A 20132-nucleotide genomic window follows, 5' to 3' on the forward strand; every position below is an offset into this window, starting at 1 on the left:
TTAAGGCATTTATCTTCTTGTGTCGTTTTTTGCCGGCATTGGTCTCCACGTGTGCCTAGATAGAGAAGTCTAGTGGGTTCAGATCTGGGCTCTGAGGGGGCCAGTAGTCCTTGGGCCAAAAGTTCATGTTGTCCTTGAGCCACTCCTGAGCTTTCTTGAAAGCATGGGCGGGTGCTCCATCTTGTTGAAAACCCCAAGGAAAGTTGCCGACTATGGATTTGATCCACAGAAGGACCTTAGTTTCATGGCCTTCCCGTTGGAGGCCACGAGACCCAACATCATCACCGAAGCAGGGTGCTTTGTTGTTGCCACATAGCGGTGCTTATCTTGCACATCTTCAAAGCTCACAACACGGTCATTTTGCCTGTTGAAAACAGGATCGACCGTAAAAGTTTTCTCATCTGAAAAAATGATGATGCGTCCAGATGAGCTCTTGATATCATTCAAGATTTTCTGGCACGCTCAAGTCTGACCTCGCTGACGTTCAGTTAGCAGAGGGCGTTCAGTACGCCTCAGGGACTTTCCTCCAGCCCTTTTCAATGCCCTTGAAACAGTTGATCTCGACGTTCCCATCTTTCTGCCATGTCGGCAATGGACCTGTTGGGAGTCCTCTTGAACACTGCCTTTACTTGCCTTGTTGAGACAGTGGGCTTCCTGCCAGCCCAAGGGGAATGCTTGAGATCACCCCCAGCCTCCAAGCGCTTGGAAACGTTGAAAATTGTCTTCAACGAGGCCCCAACCTGTTCCTTAATGTTGTTATGAGGCACTACCGCTCGGAGGAGGGCTGCAATTTCGATCCTCTTTGTTTCCTGATTGGACATGGTTTCACGTGTGGAAGTTGTTACGCTCTCACAGGAAGGATTTTTGTTTATTTTAACAGTAACAATACGAAACAATCAGATTGGTTGCCACCAAACCTCTTAAAAAGTATATTTACATCATCGGTAAATAATTTTGCACGGCCCGGTATAGTTAGATTTTTATATATGGGACCGTCAATAGAAAGAACAAAAGAAAGCTATAATGATGATTCTCAAAATTGAGTGTAGACTCTTTTTATATTATTCGCCGAATGATCACCAATTTCTATCCACAAATTATTCTTATTAAACCTTTGGAGACACTGCAAATGACACTTAAATTAGCCAAAATGAATTTTCTCAATTAAAGAATGAAAGATTTTATTTGAAAGATCATATCAGGGTGAATATAAATTTCTTGAATCAAATCGAAATCAAATCAATCGAAATTATAGCTAAAATTCTTAGATATCCTAATTCTGTTTGAATACAAGGGTAATTATACTTCCTTTCTGGGATGTGGTCTTTAAGTATGAGCTTGGAAACATATTTCGGGATCCTGTTCGTAAAGTAAAGTAAGGTCAAATTTAAGTGGTCTTTTTTTATATTTATTAAGAAGAAAGAATAGATTTTATTCCAGTTTTACACATTAATTATTAGTAATTCTCACATTTTTTAAATTATCACTAATTGTAGGAGTGTTCATTTTTTAGAGCCAACTGATCCAACTTTTGTGAATTCTGTAATTTAATCCCACCGAACACAAAAAAATCTTAAATAATAAGAAAAGAACTAGCTAATCGTATAATATTGAAACACACAACACCACCTGTGTGATAAAATTCAACTCGTATGAGTAGTTCCCTAGAAATGTTGCATTATTTCCCAGTTATTTAACATAGGAGTGAATTCCAAATAAATCCCGGGGAAATGGGATACCAAAAGATAAACTCTACTTTAATTTACCAAATATATTTCTCCCTTTCGATAGACACTTAATTTTTATTACTCAAATATATGTCTTTTCTCCTTAGTGAGCCTGTTATTTATGACTTTTTATGCTTTGACAATCAGAACTAAGTAGTTCATAATATTGTATCCAACGTATACCTCTAAAGTCTACATCTAAAACTGTTGAAATATTTGTTAGATGTCATTTAAAACTAAATAAAAATTATCCTTCTGACTATGAATTTGCTGTTTCTTACTTGAGTTATAGCTATGAAAGGTATATTTGATGTCCCTCAACACAAAAGCAAATTAAGATTATTTTTATCAAAATTGAGTCCAGATTGCAATAATACTCTTTCACAAATTATCCTCCATTTAAAAAAAAAATCTTCTTAACCCTTTGTGTATGTCGCAAATTATACTTAAAGTAGTCAAAATATATTGTTACAATAATAAAATAATCAATGGAAAGATTTGATTGAAAAAGTCAGATCGGGGCCAATATAAACTCTTAAATTAAACAAAATATACAGGGTAACAACTATTCAGGGGACGATTAATCGGAATCGGAGAATAGGTGATTTAAATTTAGACAGTTTTCCCCAAAAATTTATTTTCTTAAGAAAAGCTGGGGATTTTGAACTTTGTTTCCAAAAATGTAATTATTTGTGAATAGTTGTGGATTTTTGAAAAAAGTAATATTATAAATTTTTATATTTGAATAATTTTTTTCAAAAAATTTAATATTTGAAATATAAATAAAACAATCCCCCCACCCCCACCCCACCCCACTCCCTTATGATATAATCTTGTGGACACTCTTCATAGCAAAATTGTATTATAATAACTATTATTTCAAATAATATTGGAATCAGGATTTTTTACTAGAATCAAATCGAAATCAGCATTAGGATTTTTCTAGAATCGTCCAAGACTAGTAACAACGAAATCCGGCGCTTAAGATTTCCAGATTTTCCTGGTTTTTTTTTTTTGTTTGTTTGTTTTTTAAAACACATAGAATTGTTCCACTCAGTAGACAAAACACCGCCGTGGAGTCAACCTCAGAAGATTACAAACCTACTTCATTTTCAAAGGACAAATGGTGGTGCACTGTTGTGATGATTTTGCTGAACAAAGATCTGAATATTAACATTATTTAGTTTTCAAAGATGAGAAGGGCCGACAGGATAAGTGTTGTGGAGTTGAGGAACTTCGAAAACAACCCCAGATTGGTTCTAGGGACACTGCTACGACTGGTTGTTCAAGGATATTTTGTCTCTTAGTTCCTGTAACCTTAATCCACTCGGTTATTTTGTCTAGACTTGCCTTGAGTCAAAGGTTAATACAGTTCATTACACCACAAAGAAGTCCTTGATCGACTCTATCGTCCTGGAGTAAAATAATTGAGATGGGGCTCTTATATACAGTGTATGTCCACGGTTCAGAACCCCAAACGAAGCCATTATTGGGGCCAAAGGAGGTTACAATGAGGGAGATATATACACAATGATTGGATCTGCTGCTCAGTTTATATTAGATCAAAATTGCCAGACTTCGTTTGTTATACCCTGTATTTTAACTCACTCCACAAATTTGAGTACAAACATGTTGTACTATATAAAGACAACAAATAAATTGTGTTAACATAAAACACTCCTGAATAAAAATTTCAGGATTTTTTTATGTTGACTGTCACATTTGCACATTTACGCACTAAAAAATGGAGTACAACAAAGTAATTGCAAGTTTATTTATGTGTTGTAGTAAAATATATGTTTACATTGCATAAAAGTCCACTGACGTTTCATATATGATGACATCATTGGAAAAAATATGTTTTTTATATATTGTATTTGAAATGTTTGGATTTAATTTGTTCAAGGACACATTTATGACAATGTTTACATTATTAAAATATATATCTTTTTGAAGGAAGTCACCCAACTTCTCTGATATTTGTCTGATAAAAGCCACAATATATTTTTGAAAAATATATATAATTGAAAAAACATTTTTTCTTACCTTCATAATGACAATCGATTTCTTCTTGATGATTCACGGTGATTTTTTATACTTTTAACTGATGGTCACATATATATATATATATTTTTTTTTAATAAAAATATTTATTCTTAATAGTATCACAGTCAATCAAAAACTCGTTAACAAGAATTAACAAAAAATAAAACAGAAGAATGGTGAATATTTCGAAATAATTGTTGACAAAACCTTATTTAATTTTTTTTTTTTTTTTTTTTTTTTTTTAAGAATTTATTACCCTGCCTTTAGGATATGCGTCTTTTTTTTGGCCCAAATGATGAACTAACTACATAAATGTGTATACAACAGTATAAGCAATATGAAGAAAAAAAACAAAAAAACAAGCGCACCTTGACTCTAACCTATTTTGAGTAGTACAACATTAAGAAAATTGTCTAGGAATTTTTCCTTTTTTTGCTTTCACATACTTTTTTTTTTAGTATTGAAACGGAAATCAAAGTTTGAGTTTGATACCTTCTTTTTTTTTTTTTTTTAAATAAAGTTTTCATGCCTACTTAAATAATACATTAATTTACATGGATATATAAACAAATTAAAGAATTTATTTATATGTACAAATGTTAAGGTGCAAATGGGGATCTGCATGATCGCTAATGACGTCATATTTATGATTTATGGATAACGTGCATTGAAGGGAAAGCTCTGCTTCTTTTTTTTTTTTTTTTTTTTTTTTTTGGAAGGTAGTTTTTTTTATAATATACTATCGATACAATCATTTGCAATTCTATTAACAATATTATTACACTTGAATCTGCCTACAAATGATTTGAACTGATTTATTTCCATATATTATATAACATGTACCCAATAATTTAATATTATTTTCTGTCAAATCAAAAAAGAAATGTAAAAAAAAAAAACAGGAGAAAAAATGAAAGTAAAAATAAATTCATTGATCCATGATATATCTTACATATGTATGTATTTTCTTATCAATTTTGCAAAGCATCAATAGAAAGGACGACACTTATAACCAATTGATATAGTTAGATTTGTATAAAATATGACCTAAAGGTTGTGCAAGTTTTTTTGTTTTTGGCAAACGGAGCAATTATTTTTATTGGTTCATAGCTCATATCATCATTCTTTAATTCTTTTAGACAGGCTCATGAAAGAGGGGGAGTAATAAGTGGACTCAAAGAAGAGTTGAGGATCGACATTGGCGTCCTCTTGCTCTTTTTTTTTTTTTTTTTTTTTTTGATGCAAAGTGTGCTTATTTAGCTGCAATCAGCTGTGAGAAGCAGGAAATAAACACATCTCTCACTCTGTATCCAGAAGGATTTTCCTATTGTCGGTCATCATTACTACTCTAAGTCCAATATGGACTTACATTTATGAACTTTCCAACAAATCCTCAGCCTTACTCTATGTTTTTTTTTTTAAATGTATAAAAATTGTGGGAAAAAAAAAGGAGCAGCTATTTTTAGTGGGCAAACGGAACAAAGTTTTTTTTATTTTCCAGGGCTGCTATTTTAATGATTTATCTATTGAAGATAGAATATCTAAGTTTAAAGAAATTAATAGTACGTCTACTCATGACAGATGAATAGTAAAAGGTTCCAGGACTTTATGGAGACAGCAGACTATATAGAGACAGCATATTATTTAAATACAACTAGTTCAAACTCATCATCATATTGTTTGCTAGATTAATGATTTAATTCTAGTGACGTGTACGCCTTGAGACGGTTTTGACATGGATATTAATAAAGTAAATATTACTTTTATCGTAATATGTTTCTTTTTATAATTTTTATCATTGTCTTGGAGTTTTTGGGAAATTAGAACCCAAAGAAAGTAAACAAGACAAAATTGTTCAAACTTTGATACGTAGGTTTTAAAGTATTTGGAAGGAATCCCGAAACTATTAATGCTGTGATCCATTGCGAACAATCCCCGGTATTCGTATGCCATTCATTTTTTCATTAAAAGACTGTAAAAAGATATTGAAATCTTTACTTCCTTCAAGGATTATACTTGTACAAAGGTTATCGTCATAGATACAGATGTAGAAACTCGTCCATGAACGTTTACATGAATTGGTGTATATTATATATCAGTTAATTATATTTTATGTGTATTTTGTTTTTATATGTGTGTTGTGCCCCAACTCATTAATTTATGACACTTATCCCTAAACCTATTACTGCGAGGATTTTGGATCTTAACGATTGGAAGAAAAACATAGTTTAGAGACCCTTTTGAAATAAAACATCCTTCGTAGTGGTTGATAAATACAATAACTCGATTGATCTGTTCAGTTGTGTAGCTTTGACGATTGAATAGGATAAGGAGATCTTCACAGTTTGATATTTAAAGTTGAAAATATATTTGATTATTCAAATTGTTTTTTTATTAAATTAAAATAACATTAAATTATATAATAGTAACTACAATTATTATTTCACAGGCAATTTCAAACTTATTATAACTCAAAAATTCCATGCCTAGAATGGGACATTGAAAATTGGCGACTATGTACAAGGGAATCTCGTTAACGAGCGAATCGAAATATATTTTAATAATTTTCCAAATAAATTAATCTTAGCCCAACTTACTAAGAATAACATTGTTGATGTTGGACTGAGAGTACATTTGCTTTCAAGATTCGATTAAAAAAAAGATATGGATACTCCAGTGTTGATAAGTGTATAAATGATAAGAAATTAATTTTCTGTTTATTGGTATTACATATAATATCTTTGTATATATTAAATATAATGTTATGATTAGTTTTTTTAAATATATATATAGAATAAATTCATAATTTTCAATAAATTTTTAACAGAGTGCAAATTGGCAATCAACTAATTGAAAGTCAAAGTTTAAATAAAAACTCAAAAGAACCTTCCAATTTTTTATTTTAATGTGTGTACTAAGGTGTAACCCTTTTTTGGTAATCTGATTTTCTGTTATGTATTGATGAAGAAGATATGTTTAAAAACGGCATTTAGTAAAAAAAAATGCCGTTTTTTTAACCTCTAGCCATTTGAAAATAACATATTTATAATAGAAATTATATATTTGTAAAGGAATTGAGAAGTTTCAATTTTAAGTTATGGTGTTGAATTTCAAAAGTTTCATTAAAATTCCTTTCTATAATACAATAAATTCTGGTATATTTAAAATTTACTTCACTTTAAAAGGAGAGGTATTTATCATTAGAAGTAAATCGTTCAATATGAACAAAAATGTTCAAGGTGAATCTCCTGACACGGAATTATTTAAGGGATACAATAACAACAACTAGTGTAGCTGTTGAAATAATTGTTTAATTATAAGCACGAAAAAACCTCATATATAATATATAAAACGCATAATATCCTTCAATAATGATTCCCTAAATATAATTGATTTAGTACCTCTTCCTCCACAACAATACCGTAACCCTCCTCTCCTAAAAGCACCTGCAGCTCCTGTTCTTCATGATACCACTACGCATGTAGAGTACATAATCCGGAAGAAAGGCCCACTGAATGTTATATTCAGTGGACGTGGGTACTCTAAGGACAAGCAGAGGAACCAAAAGTCGTACTGAAAATGTACACTCTACTACCAAGTTTGTTAATATATATTGTAATTTATATATGCTATTCATCTTTATTATTCAAGAAGATATTACAGACAGTAATGTGTCCTTAAATGTGGTCTTACACCACACTGATTAGAGACTTGAATTATGGATAAATATATTTAATCAAACAAAATCTATAAGACAGGAAAATCTTATGACGGTTACTGGTTGTCACTAATAATAGAAGCCACCATATAGCGGATGTTGAATGCTGAAAAAATTATGTTTTTAATTATTTTTAGAACCAATCTTCTTAGAGTCAAACAAATTTACAGTTCGGTGAAATGGCACTACATGATTCCACGTTGTCTGAATTCCTATCATCATAAAACATGCGTTACTAGAACAACATTTTTTTCAGTAGTCTGCCCAACAATAGGTTGGATCCTTGAAAGTAGCCGATATTTAAATATGGAAAACAACACATATAAAACAATTTGAGTACCTTCATCAAGGCCATTACGCTTACTAGAGGCATAAAGGGCTTCTGTTTCACTGCCTGGGGAAGTTTAGGCAGTTGAATCTCTTACATTCGGTCAGACTCCTCTGCTAGCTGTTCTCTAGACTTTGCGGAATTAATTGCAGTTCGAACTTCGAACTTTATCACAAATGTATCTAAATAGCTTGCAGAAAATAATTTGATTGTCTGTCATCATAAAGTCCAACTACCAGAGTAAAAATGAGAGTATGCTTAGAAGTTATAATTGTATATCCATATTGGACTCAGAGTAGAATTGAGAATACCATGGGAGTAATTTCTGTCGATGTTCCTTCTGGATACGGAGTCGGATGTGTGTTTATTCCCTTCCTCTCATAGCTAATCGTAGTTAATCTAATAAAACACCATGACAGCTAAGCTATTCTTAAGATTATCATTGTTGATATGTTTTTTTTGTTTTTTTTTTGTTTCTTGTTTTTTTTAGCATTCAGATAGGTCATATTTTATAGAACTCTAAACATATCACACGTCGTTACCTCGCTAACACAAAAATATTTTATGCATTTATTTGTCAGCTATAGAATCCCTCGTCTAACTTGATACGTCATGACAATGACTTTTTTATAGTTTATCATTTTTGATAAATAAACGAAGTAATAAGTCGTACAATAGCTATACTCCATTTCCAAAAGGACAAGAATACAATTCACTCGTCACTTATATGTATATAAATTTTATATTTATACATTTTATTATTTCTATGACGTAATTTTGTCCATCATAAAGAAAAAAAGTGCATCGCTCCACTTTTAATCAAATGTTACTAAGTAACATTATAATACGGTATCGAATAAGATACATTGTAGGATTTTAATATCATGAAATATATATATCTAATTCGTTCAAAAAACAATAGTGAAAAATATGATAATCTGGGAGTACTTAAGCGATAAATAGTAGTTGATTTCATTGTATTATTTGGCTAACTACCAAATGGTTTTGAGCCATTTATGTATATTTTTGGAAAAAAGGTTGCGTGATAAAATACAGCTAACGACGAGAGGAATAGTGCCTAAAGGGTGTCCCATGCCTGTTTATCTTCCGACTATTGAAATCAAACTAAATATAGGTCACTAATAGAGTTGTGTACTTGTAAAAAAAGAAACTGTAATAAACATGGTAACCCTGATAATGTGGATAATGTTTAAAAGGGAAAGCTGGTCAGCTGTCATGACGGTATGCTAGATTAGTAACAATCAGCCATAATATGAAGGAAATAAAGACAAATCCAACTACAGATCAAGTGACGTACTTTAGTGCAGCACAACACGCTCATGTAAAATTAATCTCTTGAACTGAATTTGCGTGGGCTCAATTCACTATCACTTCTAGAGAAGAAAAATACTTTATGGTATAAACTGCACGGATAGTTCTTTGGTCAGATGCAATAATTATCAAAGCATAATATTTACTTAATCAGTCATTTAAATGAATCCCACTACGTATCTAGCAAGAAAGTAGGCAGTAATTACTCCGATGACGATCCTCATTTATACTCTTACTCCTCCAACAAGGATTTAACACTTATAACACCCAAAAAATACTTAGTGTTACTTTCTGTTTTCTTCATAAACCCCAGTTGCTTTGTATTTAGATGTTTTCTTCTAAAGAATAATAATAATAGTATAGTTTGCTCATTAAAAATGGAGGGTAACACCATTTGTTGGGGTATTATTTTTTAAATAATTAAATCAAAATTTGTTTGTTTGTCGATAATAACTCTGGGCAATACCGAGTATAACCACTAGTTCTTTATAATTTTATGTTCACGAAAAACCCCTTACTACTAAACATGGTAATATATCTAAATAAACATCCAAGACTCTTGATTTTTGAAGTGTTTTTTTTGTTTTGTTTTTCATTGCTAAACCTCATGTATTGTCACATTCATTTTTCAAAATTTTATATCAAGTACTTCTCGCTTTTTGTTTCTCTTTTAATATGAGAGAAACGAAAACCACTGAAAGTGCAAGATTTCGTTCCTTTTATAGTCCTAGTAAATTATACATTTTTTTTCTTTATACTGTATTGGTATCTGATTATGAATCAGGGATCCCTTATTCAGTGCATACAGTCATCTATTTTTATATATTCATAAATTATTTTTTACTCTCTAGATGGGTTTTAAGTAGAATCAATGTTACTTTTTAAACACTATATAACGACAAATAGCAAGATTTTTTCAAAAGAACAAATTTTTCACTGAATTCAGTCAAATTGTTTCAATTCACTGAATACTCAAATTGTAGATCATGGTCACATGATGAAATTCCCTAATTTACTTAATAGGACATCCTTTTAAATTGAAGGAAGCAAAAGTTGATGTTATTATAAATATACAAGAGTGCAACTTTGTTTTATTAAGAGAGATTGTAAGAACTTTCAGATCTAATATGTATATTATGAACCCATGTATATTCCCTGCTTTGGAGAAGGAGTGGTCTGGTATGTCGGATGAATACGTGAAGAAAACCTGTAAGGCATTCAGATCTAAGATCAGTTTTTTAATACAGTTTCTTTATTATATTTAACTATAGCGTGGGACTGGATATGGCTGTTTTGTGCGGTGACATGCTTTAACGATGTGACCGTTAGACCAAGTTTGTCTGTATATCTTATTTATTTATTTTATTGTGTTACTGTTCCTTTAATTGGTTATATGGAGTTGCTGTTACTAAGTATAAGTAAATATGTATTATTACGATTGCTCACTCCGACCTAAGAATTGTCTTTGAACTCCATTTACATTAAGTATATTTTCTTTTTTAGGAACGACCGAGGAGAGAACCTACACAAATTGAGTTCAAGAGAATAATTTTTCCCAAACTAAATTCCATTGAGCTACGTCTTTCTTTTTCTTTTATATCCTCAAAATGGACCACAAAGTTTATTTAATTCATTCAGATTTAGAAAACCCAAAAAGTTTGGGTACCTCTCTAGTTAACTATAAAAATAATAATAAAATAGTCACACTTGACTTGAAAAATGGCATGAAAAACGCACTGAAAATGGTTGCTAGGCAAGAGTAAAAATAATTTAGTATACAATTCTTGATATAATAATAAAAAAAATACAATATGAGTGATTGCAAAATAAAATAAATTCCAGAATACCTACTTTTTGAAAGGATTTCTATTAATTTTGCCGAATACAAAATTCTATAACGATTGGCTTATTGTATTATTGACTATCATGTTTAATGATTTTTTTTATTTTTTCAAAAAAAAGTATGGGAAAAAATTATATTTTACTGGATCATTTCTCACCTTCACAAAGGTTATTGATAATTTGAATTTTGTAATGGAAAAAAATTATGTATCGTTGAAAGTAGAAAATCACCTTTTTTTCTTTCTTTTTACCATGAAAATCCCTCGTCGTTTAATGACTTGTTTTTTTACTTACAAATTTATTCACACCCGTATTGATTATATTTGGATTATAATAAGTATGAAATAAATATTACTCTAGGCTGAGCTATAAAATATGTATGAGACAGTGAAAACAAAATCTTTTTTTGCCACTTTACTCAAGTTATACGTAGGAGTGATATTGACCTCTGATTTTTTAAGGTTTGCAACAATTTTTTGGGAATTTTAACTATAATATGAACTTAAATTTTGTCATTTCGTTGAACTGACTTACCTTATTGATTTGATAAATTGTAAGTATTAATAAAAAAATAATTTATATTCATCTAGGAAAGTTTGTTTGTCTGTTTCTGTATGTATTTGTCTTTAGAGAACTCACTTCCAATAACGCGCGTGAGTAGTAGGAGCTGAACACGTCATATGAAAAAATAAAAGAAATGGGTGAAAGTATATAAAATAAAAAAAGTGACTTTATATCAGTTTTAGCAACCAGCGTGAGTAGCCTAAGTTTTTGCGTAAGTGAGTTAACGTCGTGTAATCGAAGGATAATTTGGGTGATAAGAAATTTAAAATATACTATATATCTCAAAATCAATAACTTCTTTGAACAAATTATAAAATAAAAATTCTGTAATTAACACAGTATACATTACGATCTTTATTGATTCTCTTAACATTTTCTTCTTTGGTGGTGCTTTCGGGTACCACCGGGTGTCAAAACAGGATGCAACCCACCATTTATACTTAAGTAATCTGTTATATGTTCAGAGTAAAATTGGGGGGCTAGAAGGGGGCTCTTAGTAGTTTTTTTCAAGTATCAGCGGTGGCTTGCATCCTATTTTGGGATACGGTGGTACCCCAAAACACCCCCAAGATTGGGGTAACAAATAACCATTTATAAAGTGTTTGCCCCTTTCCCTAATAAATTGATACGAAATGACACTGAATGACTCTTAACAATTAAATATTTTTCTCAGAATAGGAAACGAAATAAAGTCAAGTTTGGAAGAAACAGGCTTCAAGAGTTTCAACTAAGGAGCTGTAGATGAAAAATGATTACTCTTTGTTCCTCACTGGGTATTTTATTCGAGAATTAATTCTCTTTGTGTAACTCCTCAGTTCCAATTAACCATTTATATGGAATATTAGAATTGAATATGCTCTGCAGGCCAAAATATCGAGAAAAGGGAACCACATTATCTTTTAAGAGCCTAGAATCATCTTCCACATGTCTTCCAATGACAAAAGAGACTCTGTAGTAATAAAGAAATCAGGCGTGAGCTTGAAGTTTGAAGGTTCCAAAAACGAGGTTGCCTGGCTTGTGTCTATCCAGATGTCAAGAAACCTATGGAGATGTATACCTATATTAAAACTAAGCATCAAATATATAGAGTACTTTTATTAGTTCATCCTATTTTGACATCCAAAAGTAAACTAGGTTCCCTATTTTTAATCTAAAAAAGGGATATCATTGTTATGAAATAAAATGGCTGACATCACATAAAAATGTTCTATACAACACCAGAAATAAGTTCAAATAAAACAGGTAGATTATAGTAGATTTATTTAGTTTATGGTTGATATACGTTGATATCTGTTACAACACTGATACAGTTAACATATTTACAAAGGCGAGACACGTAATGGTAACATATAAACAATAAGGCTAACAGCCTTCTTTTTTTTTTTAACAAAAAGAATCAAGAATAAAGTATTAACTTAATACAACTACAGCAAAAAACAAAAAATTTACACAATGCCAAAATGAGTTTGAACTTAGCCTTTTCTTAACAAAAAAAATTACATTAGCATTAATCTATCTAAATATGTATTTATAGGATATGATCAGAGTACTCTTAAAATGACTCCTTTGGTGATATAGATATAACAAAAAGATAAAATAAAATAAAATAAAACCTAGACTAAATGTAAGTATAAAAAAAATAATTCCTAATTTCTAAGATGCAAATCTTGATAAACAAAAAACAGTTTTTATAAGTAATGAGTGTTGTTTTTTTTTAAATCATTTTTAAAACTTCAAAACATGCAGATTCCCCGCACCATTTTGCCAAGGAGCTTTTCTAAAGGGCCCTTCTGGACTAATGATTTGAGAGAACACACTTGTTTTTGACCGGGGGTTCCGGACCTGCAGCCAACCTAAGAGTCTATTTTTCCCTTGCGTGCCACCATTATTTGATGGACGAAGTCTATTAATCATACTAGTGGTATTATAGTTGAGGATAGTCCCTGAGGAAGAATGTTCTTGTGAAATGTCATTATGTGGATGAAGGATCCTATGTTGTGTGTTGGTAGGAACAGATGAAGAGTTGTCTCCTCTTCCTGCCAGAGAGAAATTTTCTCTCCCAGGCTGCCTTCGCCTCCTTTTCAAAGACTCTTCCTGCTGATGAAGAGTCATTCGATTCGAACTAATGACCATTCCAGAGCCTGATGAAACTCCGTACTGATAAACAGGCCATTGGATGCGTCCATCTGATGTAATGAGCATCTTGGGTGTCGGTGTACGATTCTCATCATAGTCTGGAGCTCGATTTATTGCATTTACATCCTCATGTTCGCCATACACTTCCTCATCTTCTCCAGAGCCGTCTCTTGGAGCAGTCACGCAATCTCTGAAATCATAGTGTGGAAGAATGAGGACAGATGTCTCAATGTTACAAGGAAACATGGATTTAAATAAGGCTTTGAAGCTGGATGTAACACACTTCCAACAAAAGGGATGCTGATTCCTTCGTCTTTTGAGTTTTTGTTTTTTACGAGCTCGATATGTTGCATATACGGATCGAGTTGGAGAAATGCGGGGACGTCTCCTTCGATTTTGTGTTTTGAGAGATCGAGCATTGTGATAGGCTCGAACAAGTCTACGCTCAAGCTCATATCCAACTTTGGAGCGTCGTCCCTTATCAATTTGACTCAAAAGACGATTTCGCCGTTCTTGGATTTGGAGTACATACTGCTCTGTTTCCAGGAGAAGGCTCTCTTGATCAGAGTATTGTTTGAAAAGATCCAGAGAGAGTAGAGGTTTTGGAAGCGTTGATGAACGAGGTGTATTCTGACTATTTCGACGCGGGAGTGGAGGAGGTAAAGTAGATATCATTTTTTTGGCCATGAAATTTTGAGATGAAGTAGGTGCTTCTTCATAAGGTTCTGAGTAAATAAAGTCACTAGTACGATGATCTAGGATACGATTATCTTCTTCATATTCATGAGTGAGTCGGAGATCTACATTACCATTACCGCTGAGAGGAGGACGAGGTTGTTTTATACATAATATACATTCACGAAAACATTCTGTGCTAGCTGAAGGTCCGGAGTCCCATCATAGAGACTCTTTGGTCCTGTAAGTATTTTTCCAGATTTCCACGAGTACAACGCAGGAATGGAATCTATAAAAGATCATGAGTGGAAGGCTGATTCGAGAAATGATGCCCCAAGTAAGTACCCCATAAAAATCAAGTTGTAATTCCTGAGTGATCCAAGAGTGTGTCATGAACGTATCGAGTATCCAGAGAGTAATGTTAACAAATAAAAGAAAAGTAATGAGTTGACGACCTGGTTTTGAGTACTGTTGATTCCTTGTGGCACACACTCGACGTGACGCCTCAGAAATGATCATTCCTATGTGTAAGGAAATAGAAAATGTAATCATAGAAAGAGGTTCTCCTAGTATCTGATATAATTTACCTTGAAGAGTCACCTGAATGATGATAAGACCGTTTGTAGAAATCACAGCCATGTTGTGCGGATGTGAATAGTCTCCGGATCCAGCTGAGATGATGCTAAATATGGCATAAATATAAGCACCAATGAGGGTTACACTTGCAAGTATTTTGTCTAAATCGTAGGGTTGTCTAAAACTATGGCTTAACTTTTGAATTTGAACAAATCCTCCCAAACAACCAAGGATGGAAAGTCCAAGAACAAATAGTTCAGCACCACTATAGATCCAAAACATTTTTTCACGAAAGTCCTCCCGATCCTTCATGACAAAGAATATGATGAGTATCACAATTCCTCCAACCAGACAGAGTAGACCAAGAAACAATCCCTTTGACACTGACTGGCAATCCACTCTCCAATAGGCCTTTCGTTTTTTATGCTCTGCTTGCGCCTCATCCACGACGGAATATATCTTTTTCGAAGTGGATGTTGAAGGAATGAGAAAGTTTTTCTTCTCTATTTTATCCTTTCCGACATTTTTCCACATGATGTAGGTAACGGCAGCGGCTATTAAACTGAAATGAACTTCTATTTTAACTCTGTGAAATAAAGAAAAGAATGAAATAGACAGAGAAGATGTCAAAGGGTGAAAAAAGTTGGAAAGGAGAGGATAATGTCAGGGTAAGTGTCCAAATGTCTAAAAAGAATTTCTTACCTGTACTCAACAATAAATGGGAAGACATATGGCATGGAAGAGGTCCAAAGTCGACCCAATGTGTTGTCATTGAAGCACTGATACAGCTCCACAACATAGTTCAGATGCTCCTTGGAAATGGGTGAGCTCGCATTGCATGGAGGTTCTAGTGTTCATGAAGAGAAGAAATATATAAGTCTTATATTTCATATACAGAACTGAAGTACTTACCTATGATCCGTAGGGGACCAGGGAAATCTGGAGTAGCAAATCCATCCAAATAATCTGAGTCTGTTTCAAAGCTTCTATCCGCAAAGTAATTATTCCTCCCAGATAATCCTTCTCTAAGCGATAATGCAACTGGAGAAAAGTTTGGCATCCTTGAAACACCTCCAGTTTGTTTGATTCCATACTGTTGGTAGTAAATATAGTGAATCCAGTCATTGGCCGATTCCCAAATAATGGTTCGAACCCAGAGTGCAACATTTGTTGCAAGGAGATGCATGAAACCAAAGCGAGCAAAGAAACCAAAGCGTTCCACAATTACCTGTTTAACAAATGATTTACCCAATTTATTACCCATTGAACAAATTTAACAAAATGTAATCTACATACTTGAGAATTGATGAATAGAAAATGCATTTGTAGAAACGTAAAAAGGGCCTGAAGCACAGGATGTGCAAGGAGAAGATTTCCCACACAGGACTCATTCATTGTCGCATGCATAGCAATCTCTAAACCATTAAATATCAACGTGCCCAGTCCAAACACTACATGAAGATACATACAAATATTTTTAAAAATTAGACCAAAAAAAAAAAAGATAGAGCTAAACTTACCCAATGCTCCAATTCGGAGATAAAAGCTGGTCCTTGATATTTTGGTCCGATCGATGTGTGCACGTTTGAGTGTTCCATTTATACTTTCTAGGGAGCCTAGCTCTGGATCCAAATGTTTTTCGGCATGTTCATTCGTTATGGAAGGACAGTTATCTATGAGGACAGACACATAGATGGACATGATTGCTAGAATGCTTCCCACATAGAGATACATCATGTAAATACCCTATAAATAGAAAGATGTTATATCAATACGTCATAAAATAGATCATAGTTGATACTCACTTGAAATTGAAGAGGTCGGATTTTGTTGTCCATCACTTCTGTAAGGCAAAAGGCCAACATGAGAAGAACCAGAAACTTTCCGTACATGGAACTTAGAGTAATCCACAAATGGGAGCTGGAAAAAAAAAGTGATATTTGTGAGTCACTGAATTGAAGCTTTCTGTATAGTGAAAATCATACTATGATTCTCTCCTATCCCATAGGGAGCCAGCAAAGGGATTAAACTTGGTCATGACCGATCGTGTGGAGGAAATAGAGGAGCTGGCTTTAGCAGACTTTTCACTGATTTGTTTAACTGCTGATGATGATTTTTCTAGAGGACTTGAGTCCATGGTGGAATGGATGAGTGAGCTGGGTTTGATGTTGTTGTTGTTGGCAGAGCCAATATGGGAGTTGGATTGGAGGGGAGAGTGGTGCTGAATTGAATGATGTCCCTGAGTTTCGTGGTTTGGATTGTCATTAGGGGATGATTTTTTATTACGACGCATATGGTCTGAATTGTCACTCAGGTCACCAATAGAGGATTCGGAGTGATGCACAGGGGATTGAATGCTCTGTGGGAAAATATGGAAAAAATACTGGTGAGATCAGTATTGATATTTTATTTTCACAATGATATACAAAAAATAACAAAGTACATAGGAGTAAACGTGTATACGTTACACGTTCTTCTTCCAACCTCCCCCCTCTGCCCTTCTACTCCTCATGATGATTGCTTCATTTTCTCACAGAAAGGCTATTATTAATTTCTTACACACATGACGTAATTTAGGGCAATAAATTTTAAGTATTTTGTTCTTTTTAAACACATTTTACAAATATATATTCATTTTTATGTTTGTAGTGTTTACACTTCCTTCAATGTCATTTGACAGATTTTATATTGACTTATTTAAATATAAATATTATTTATTTATTGTTATATAAAATAATATTTTTTTTTTTTTCAACAACTGTTAACTCTTACGGTTTCTTTTTTGATTTTCCGATGTTTCCTCCTAGCACCACCGATCTCTACACTTTGGGATTTGAAAAGATCATTGTGGGATGATGATTGAGCACCGGCTCCACCTCCATGATGATGATGTTGATGATCACCAAGATTGCGATGAGGAAGAGATGTTGATCCTGGGAGTGCACCATCAAGGCTATCCTGGTCTTGTGGTTCGTCCAAAAGACTCACATTACCTGTAAATGAAAGTGAAATGAATATATGCAATATTAAGTCTGTTAATTTATAATTATTCTTCGTCAAAAAAAAAAATATAAATATATAGTTAACAAATGTTCATTATTTTTAAGCATTTTGGCAGTAGAAAATTTCATTTTTTTTTTTTTTTTCAATAATTGCTATGTTTCTCTAAGAAAGATGTGTAGGGAGGATATGGACAGTGGACACGGGACTTTAGTACAACTACCATGATGCTGAAGATAGGAAGCCTTTTTCCAATCCCCTCTTTGTATCAGCTGATGCTTGAGTCGTCGTCTCTGCTCCTCTTGTTTCTCAAGATATTTGATTTGATGATGCTTACATTGACATGGGAATTTGGCATGACTAGAAGAGGGTTTCTTTTTCTTGAGGGATCCAAAGATCTCTGACGGTTTTACAATCATATTAGAGGGACGTTCCTTATTAAATAAATGTCGTCTTTCCCGAACGGATTTTCGTCGGCATGAGCAAATGGGTTCTTCATACTCATGATTTAAGATATCACTTGGGTCGTTGTCACTAATATTATTATTACTGGTATCAATACTGCACTCTTGAGTCATTCGCATATTACCTCATACCACCGATTAAAGTAAAAAAACTGATTTTCTAAAAAAAAAATATATATATAATCTTTTTAAAAGGATATTATTAGTTTTCAGGCGGTACGCAGAATAGAAATGAGAGTGTGGAGTCGGAGTGTATACTATACATCCATCATTCAAACGAAAACCAAGTCATGTTAAGGCAATATTGCTTTAAAGAGAGAAAAAATATAAATACATATTTGTCCTTACAATGAAAAGAAATGCGTCTTCGAAATACGAAGTAATTCGACATTTAATTCAAATAAATTGTTTCTCAAAAGGTTCAAAACAATTATATTTTGATGGCTTCAAGATTTCATGGAAAAACGATTTATAAATGAAGAATATCAAGAAGCTAGGAGGTAAAAAATAAAAACCCGCCAGATGGTGGATTGGAGTATGTTTAAAGAAAATAAAAAGAACGAAAGAATAAATAACACAGTTATGCCCCGTTAATAACTACCCAAAATAAAGGAACAATGGGGAAAAATCATTTTACTGCTATTTTATAAGAACATACGTATATAAAATATTGGTCAAAGCATGCCTTTTAACAGCTGGTCATTTCAATCAGGTAGCTTTTGAAATTGAATACTAGCCTTTAAACCATAAATACTTATAAATATCTAAACACGAATAAGAATTGGTAATTAACTTATTTATTTACTAGGGAGGAGGCTATGTTTTATGCACATTCCTGGTATTATAATATGCCATAAGGTTGTGTGATTTGTTTAATCAAGTCGCTTTTATAGTAAAATAATTAATTATTTCCACAAAAAAGAAATCACTTGTCAAACTATTAAATTATTATAATTTACTCATTGTTGGAAATTGCACCATAATACGAACTATTTCAAGTTAAACCAATCAACGTACAGAACATTGATTAGGGAAAAGAAAAAGAGCAATCGACAGCTGGCAACTAAATACAGTGTATGTTAGTGAGGTAACGCCTTACTCTATGCACGAAGAGTAAAGGTCTGTTAAATATTATTTTGATTAAGAGCATGATGTTAGACTACGTGATGAGTTTCTACAAAGTTATTTAAATTATTTTATTGGAAAAAATCAACCCATTTTAATAAAAAATCATTTTTTTTTTTTTTTGCATAAGAAAACTAAGTTATCTATTCATTTTGTCAGCATTGAATCCTCGTCATAAACCATTGAATAATGGGGTATGAGCAAACAAATCTTCCCCGCAAGATAGCGCCACTATAGTTTGTTATAGTAATAAACAATAAGTACAAAAGTTACTCATAAACGAACAATGTATCTTATAAATTGTGTTTCAATCTCTTAGCCACAAGATGGCGCCTTTATTATTGTTTATTGTTAAGTTTAAAACACTCATAGGTCATTAAGGTGAGTTTCAATGTCTATTATACGTGTACTAAGTATAGCATAGTATAAGTATAGTATATAAGCATATAATAATCTTCAAACCTCAAAAATTATCCTCCCTTTAAAAATACAGAGGTTTCGGGATTTTAAATGTTTCTTATTTGAGGGGGGGTCTTTGAGAAAATAACACATTGGTATTTTTCGTTCAATCAAAATTTAATTTGAGCATTACTTCATAA

General features: G+C 32.7%; 2 protein-coding genes across 6 annotated transcripts in view; both read right to left on the reverse strand.

Moving 5' to 3' along the window:
* The window catches only part of LOC121119438 (uncharacterized), a 221082-nt gene extending 216992 nt beyond the window's left edge, over nucleotides 1-4090 (reverse strand). Inside the window, exon 1 of the mRNA XM_071889111.1 lies at nucleotides 3774-4090. The gene's annotated coding sequence lies outside the window, so the exon portion shown is untranslated. The remainder of the gene's footprint in view (nucleotides 1-3773) is intronic.
* An 8710-nt stretch (nucleotides 4091-12800) lies between these two features.
* Nucleotides 12801-20132, reverse strand: part of LOC121119921 (proton channel OtopLc) — a 66973-nt gene continuing 59641 nt past the window's right edge. For 2 of the 5 annotated variants that reach the window (XM_040714757.2, XM_040714756.2), the window contains 9 exons: nucleotides 17717-17937; nucleotides 16930-17303; nucleotides 16750-16864; nucleotides 16465-16690; nucleotides 16241-16395; nucleotides 15857-16172; nucleotides 15647-15791; nucleotides 14956-15530; nucleotides 12801-14889 (listed from right to left, as the gene is read on the reverse strand). In XM_040714757.2, the coding sequence (XP_040570691.1) occupies nucleotides 14591-14889; nucleotides 14956-15530; nucleotides 15647-15791; nucleotides 15857-16172; nucleotides 16241-16395; nucleotides 16465-16690; nucleotides 16750-16864; nucleotides 16930-17303; nucleotides 17717-17937 (2426 nt within the window). In that variant the 3' untranslated portion in view covers nucleotides 12801-14590. Of the gene's footprint in view, nucleotides 14890-14955; nucleotides 15531-15646; nucleotides 15792-15856; nucleotides 16173-16240; nucleotides 16396-16464; nucleotides 16691-16749; nucleotides 16865-16929; nucleotides 17304-17716; nucleotides 17938-18167; nucleotides 18566-20132 lie in introns of those variants that run through there. The other 3 variants (XM_040714752.2, XM_040714753.2, XM_071889250.1) reach the window with 3 other exon arrangements.

Source organism: Lepeophtheirus salmonis, chromosome 6 (genome assembly GCF_016086655.4).
Source record: "Lepeophtheirus salmonis chromosome 6, UVic_Lsal_1.4, whole genome shotgun sequence".
Lineage (NCBI taxonomy): Eukaryota > Metazoa > Arthropoda > Copepoda > Siphonostomatoida > Caligidae > Lepeophtheirus > Lepeophtheirus salmonis.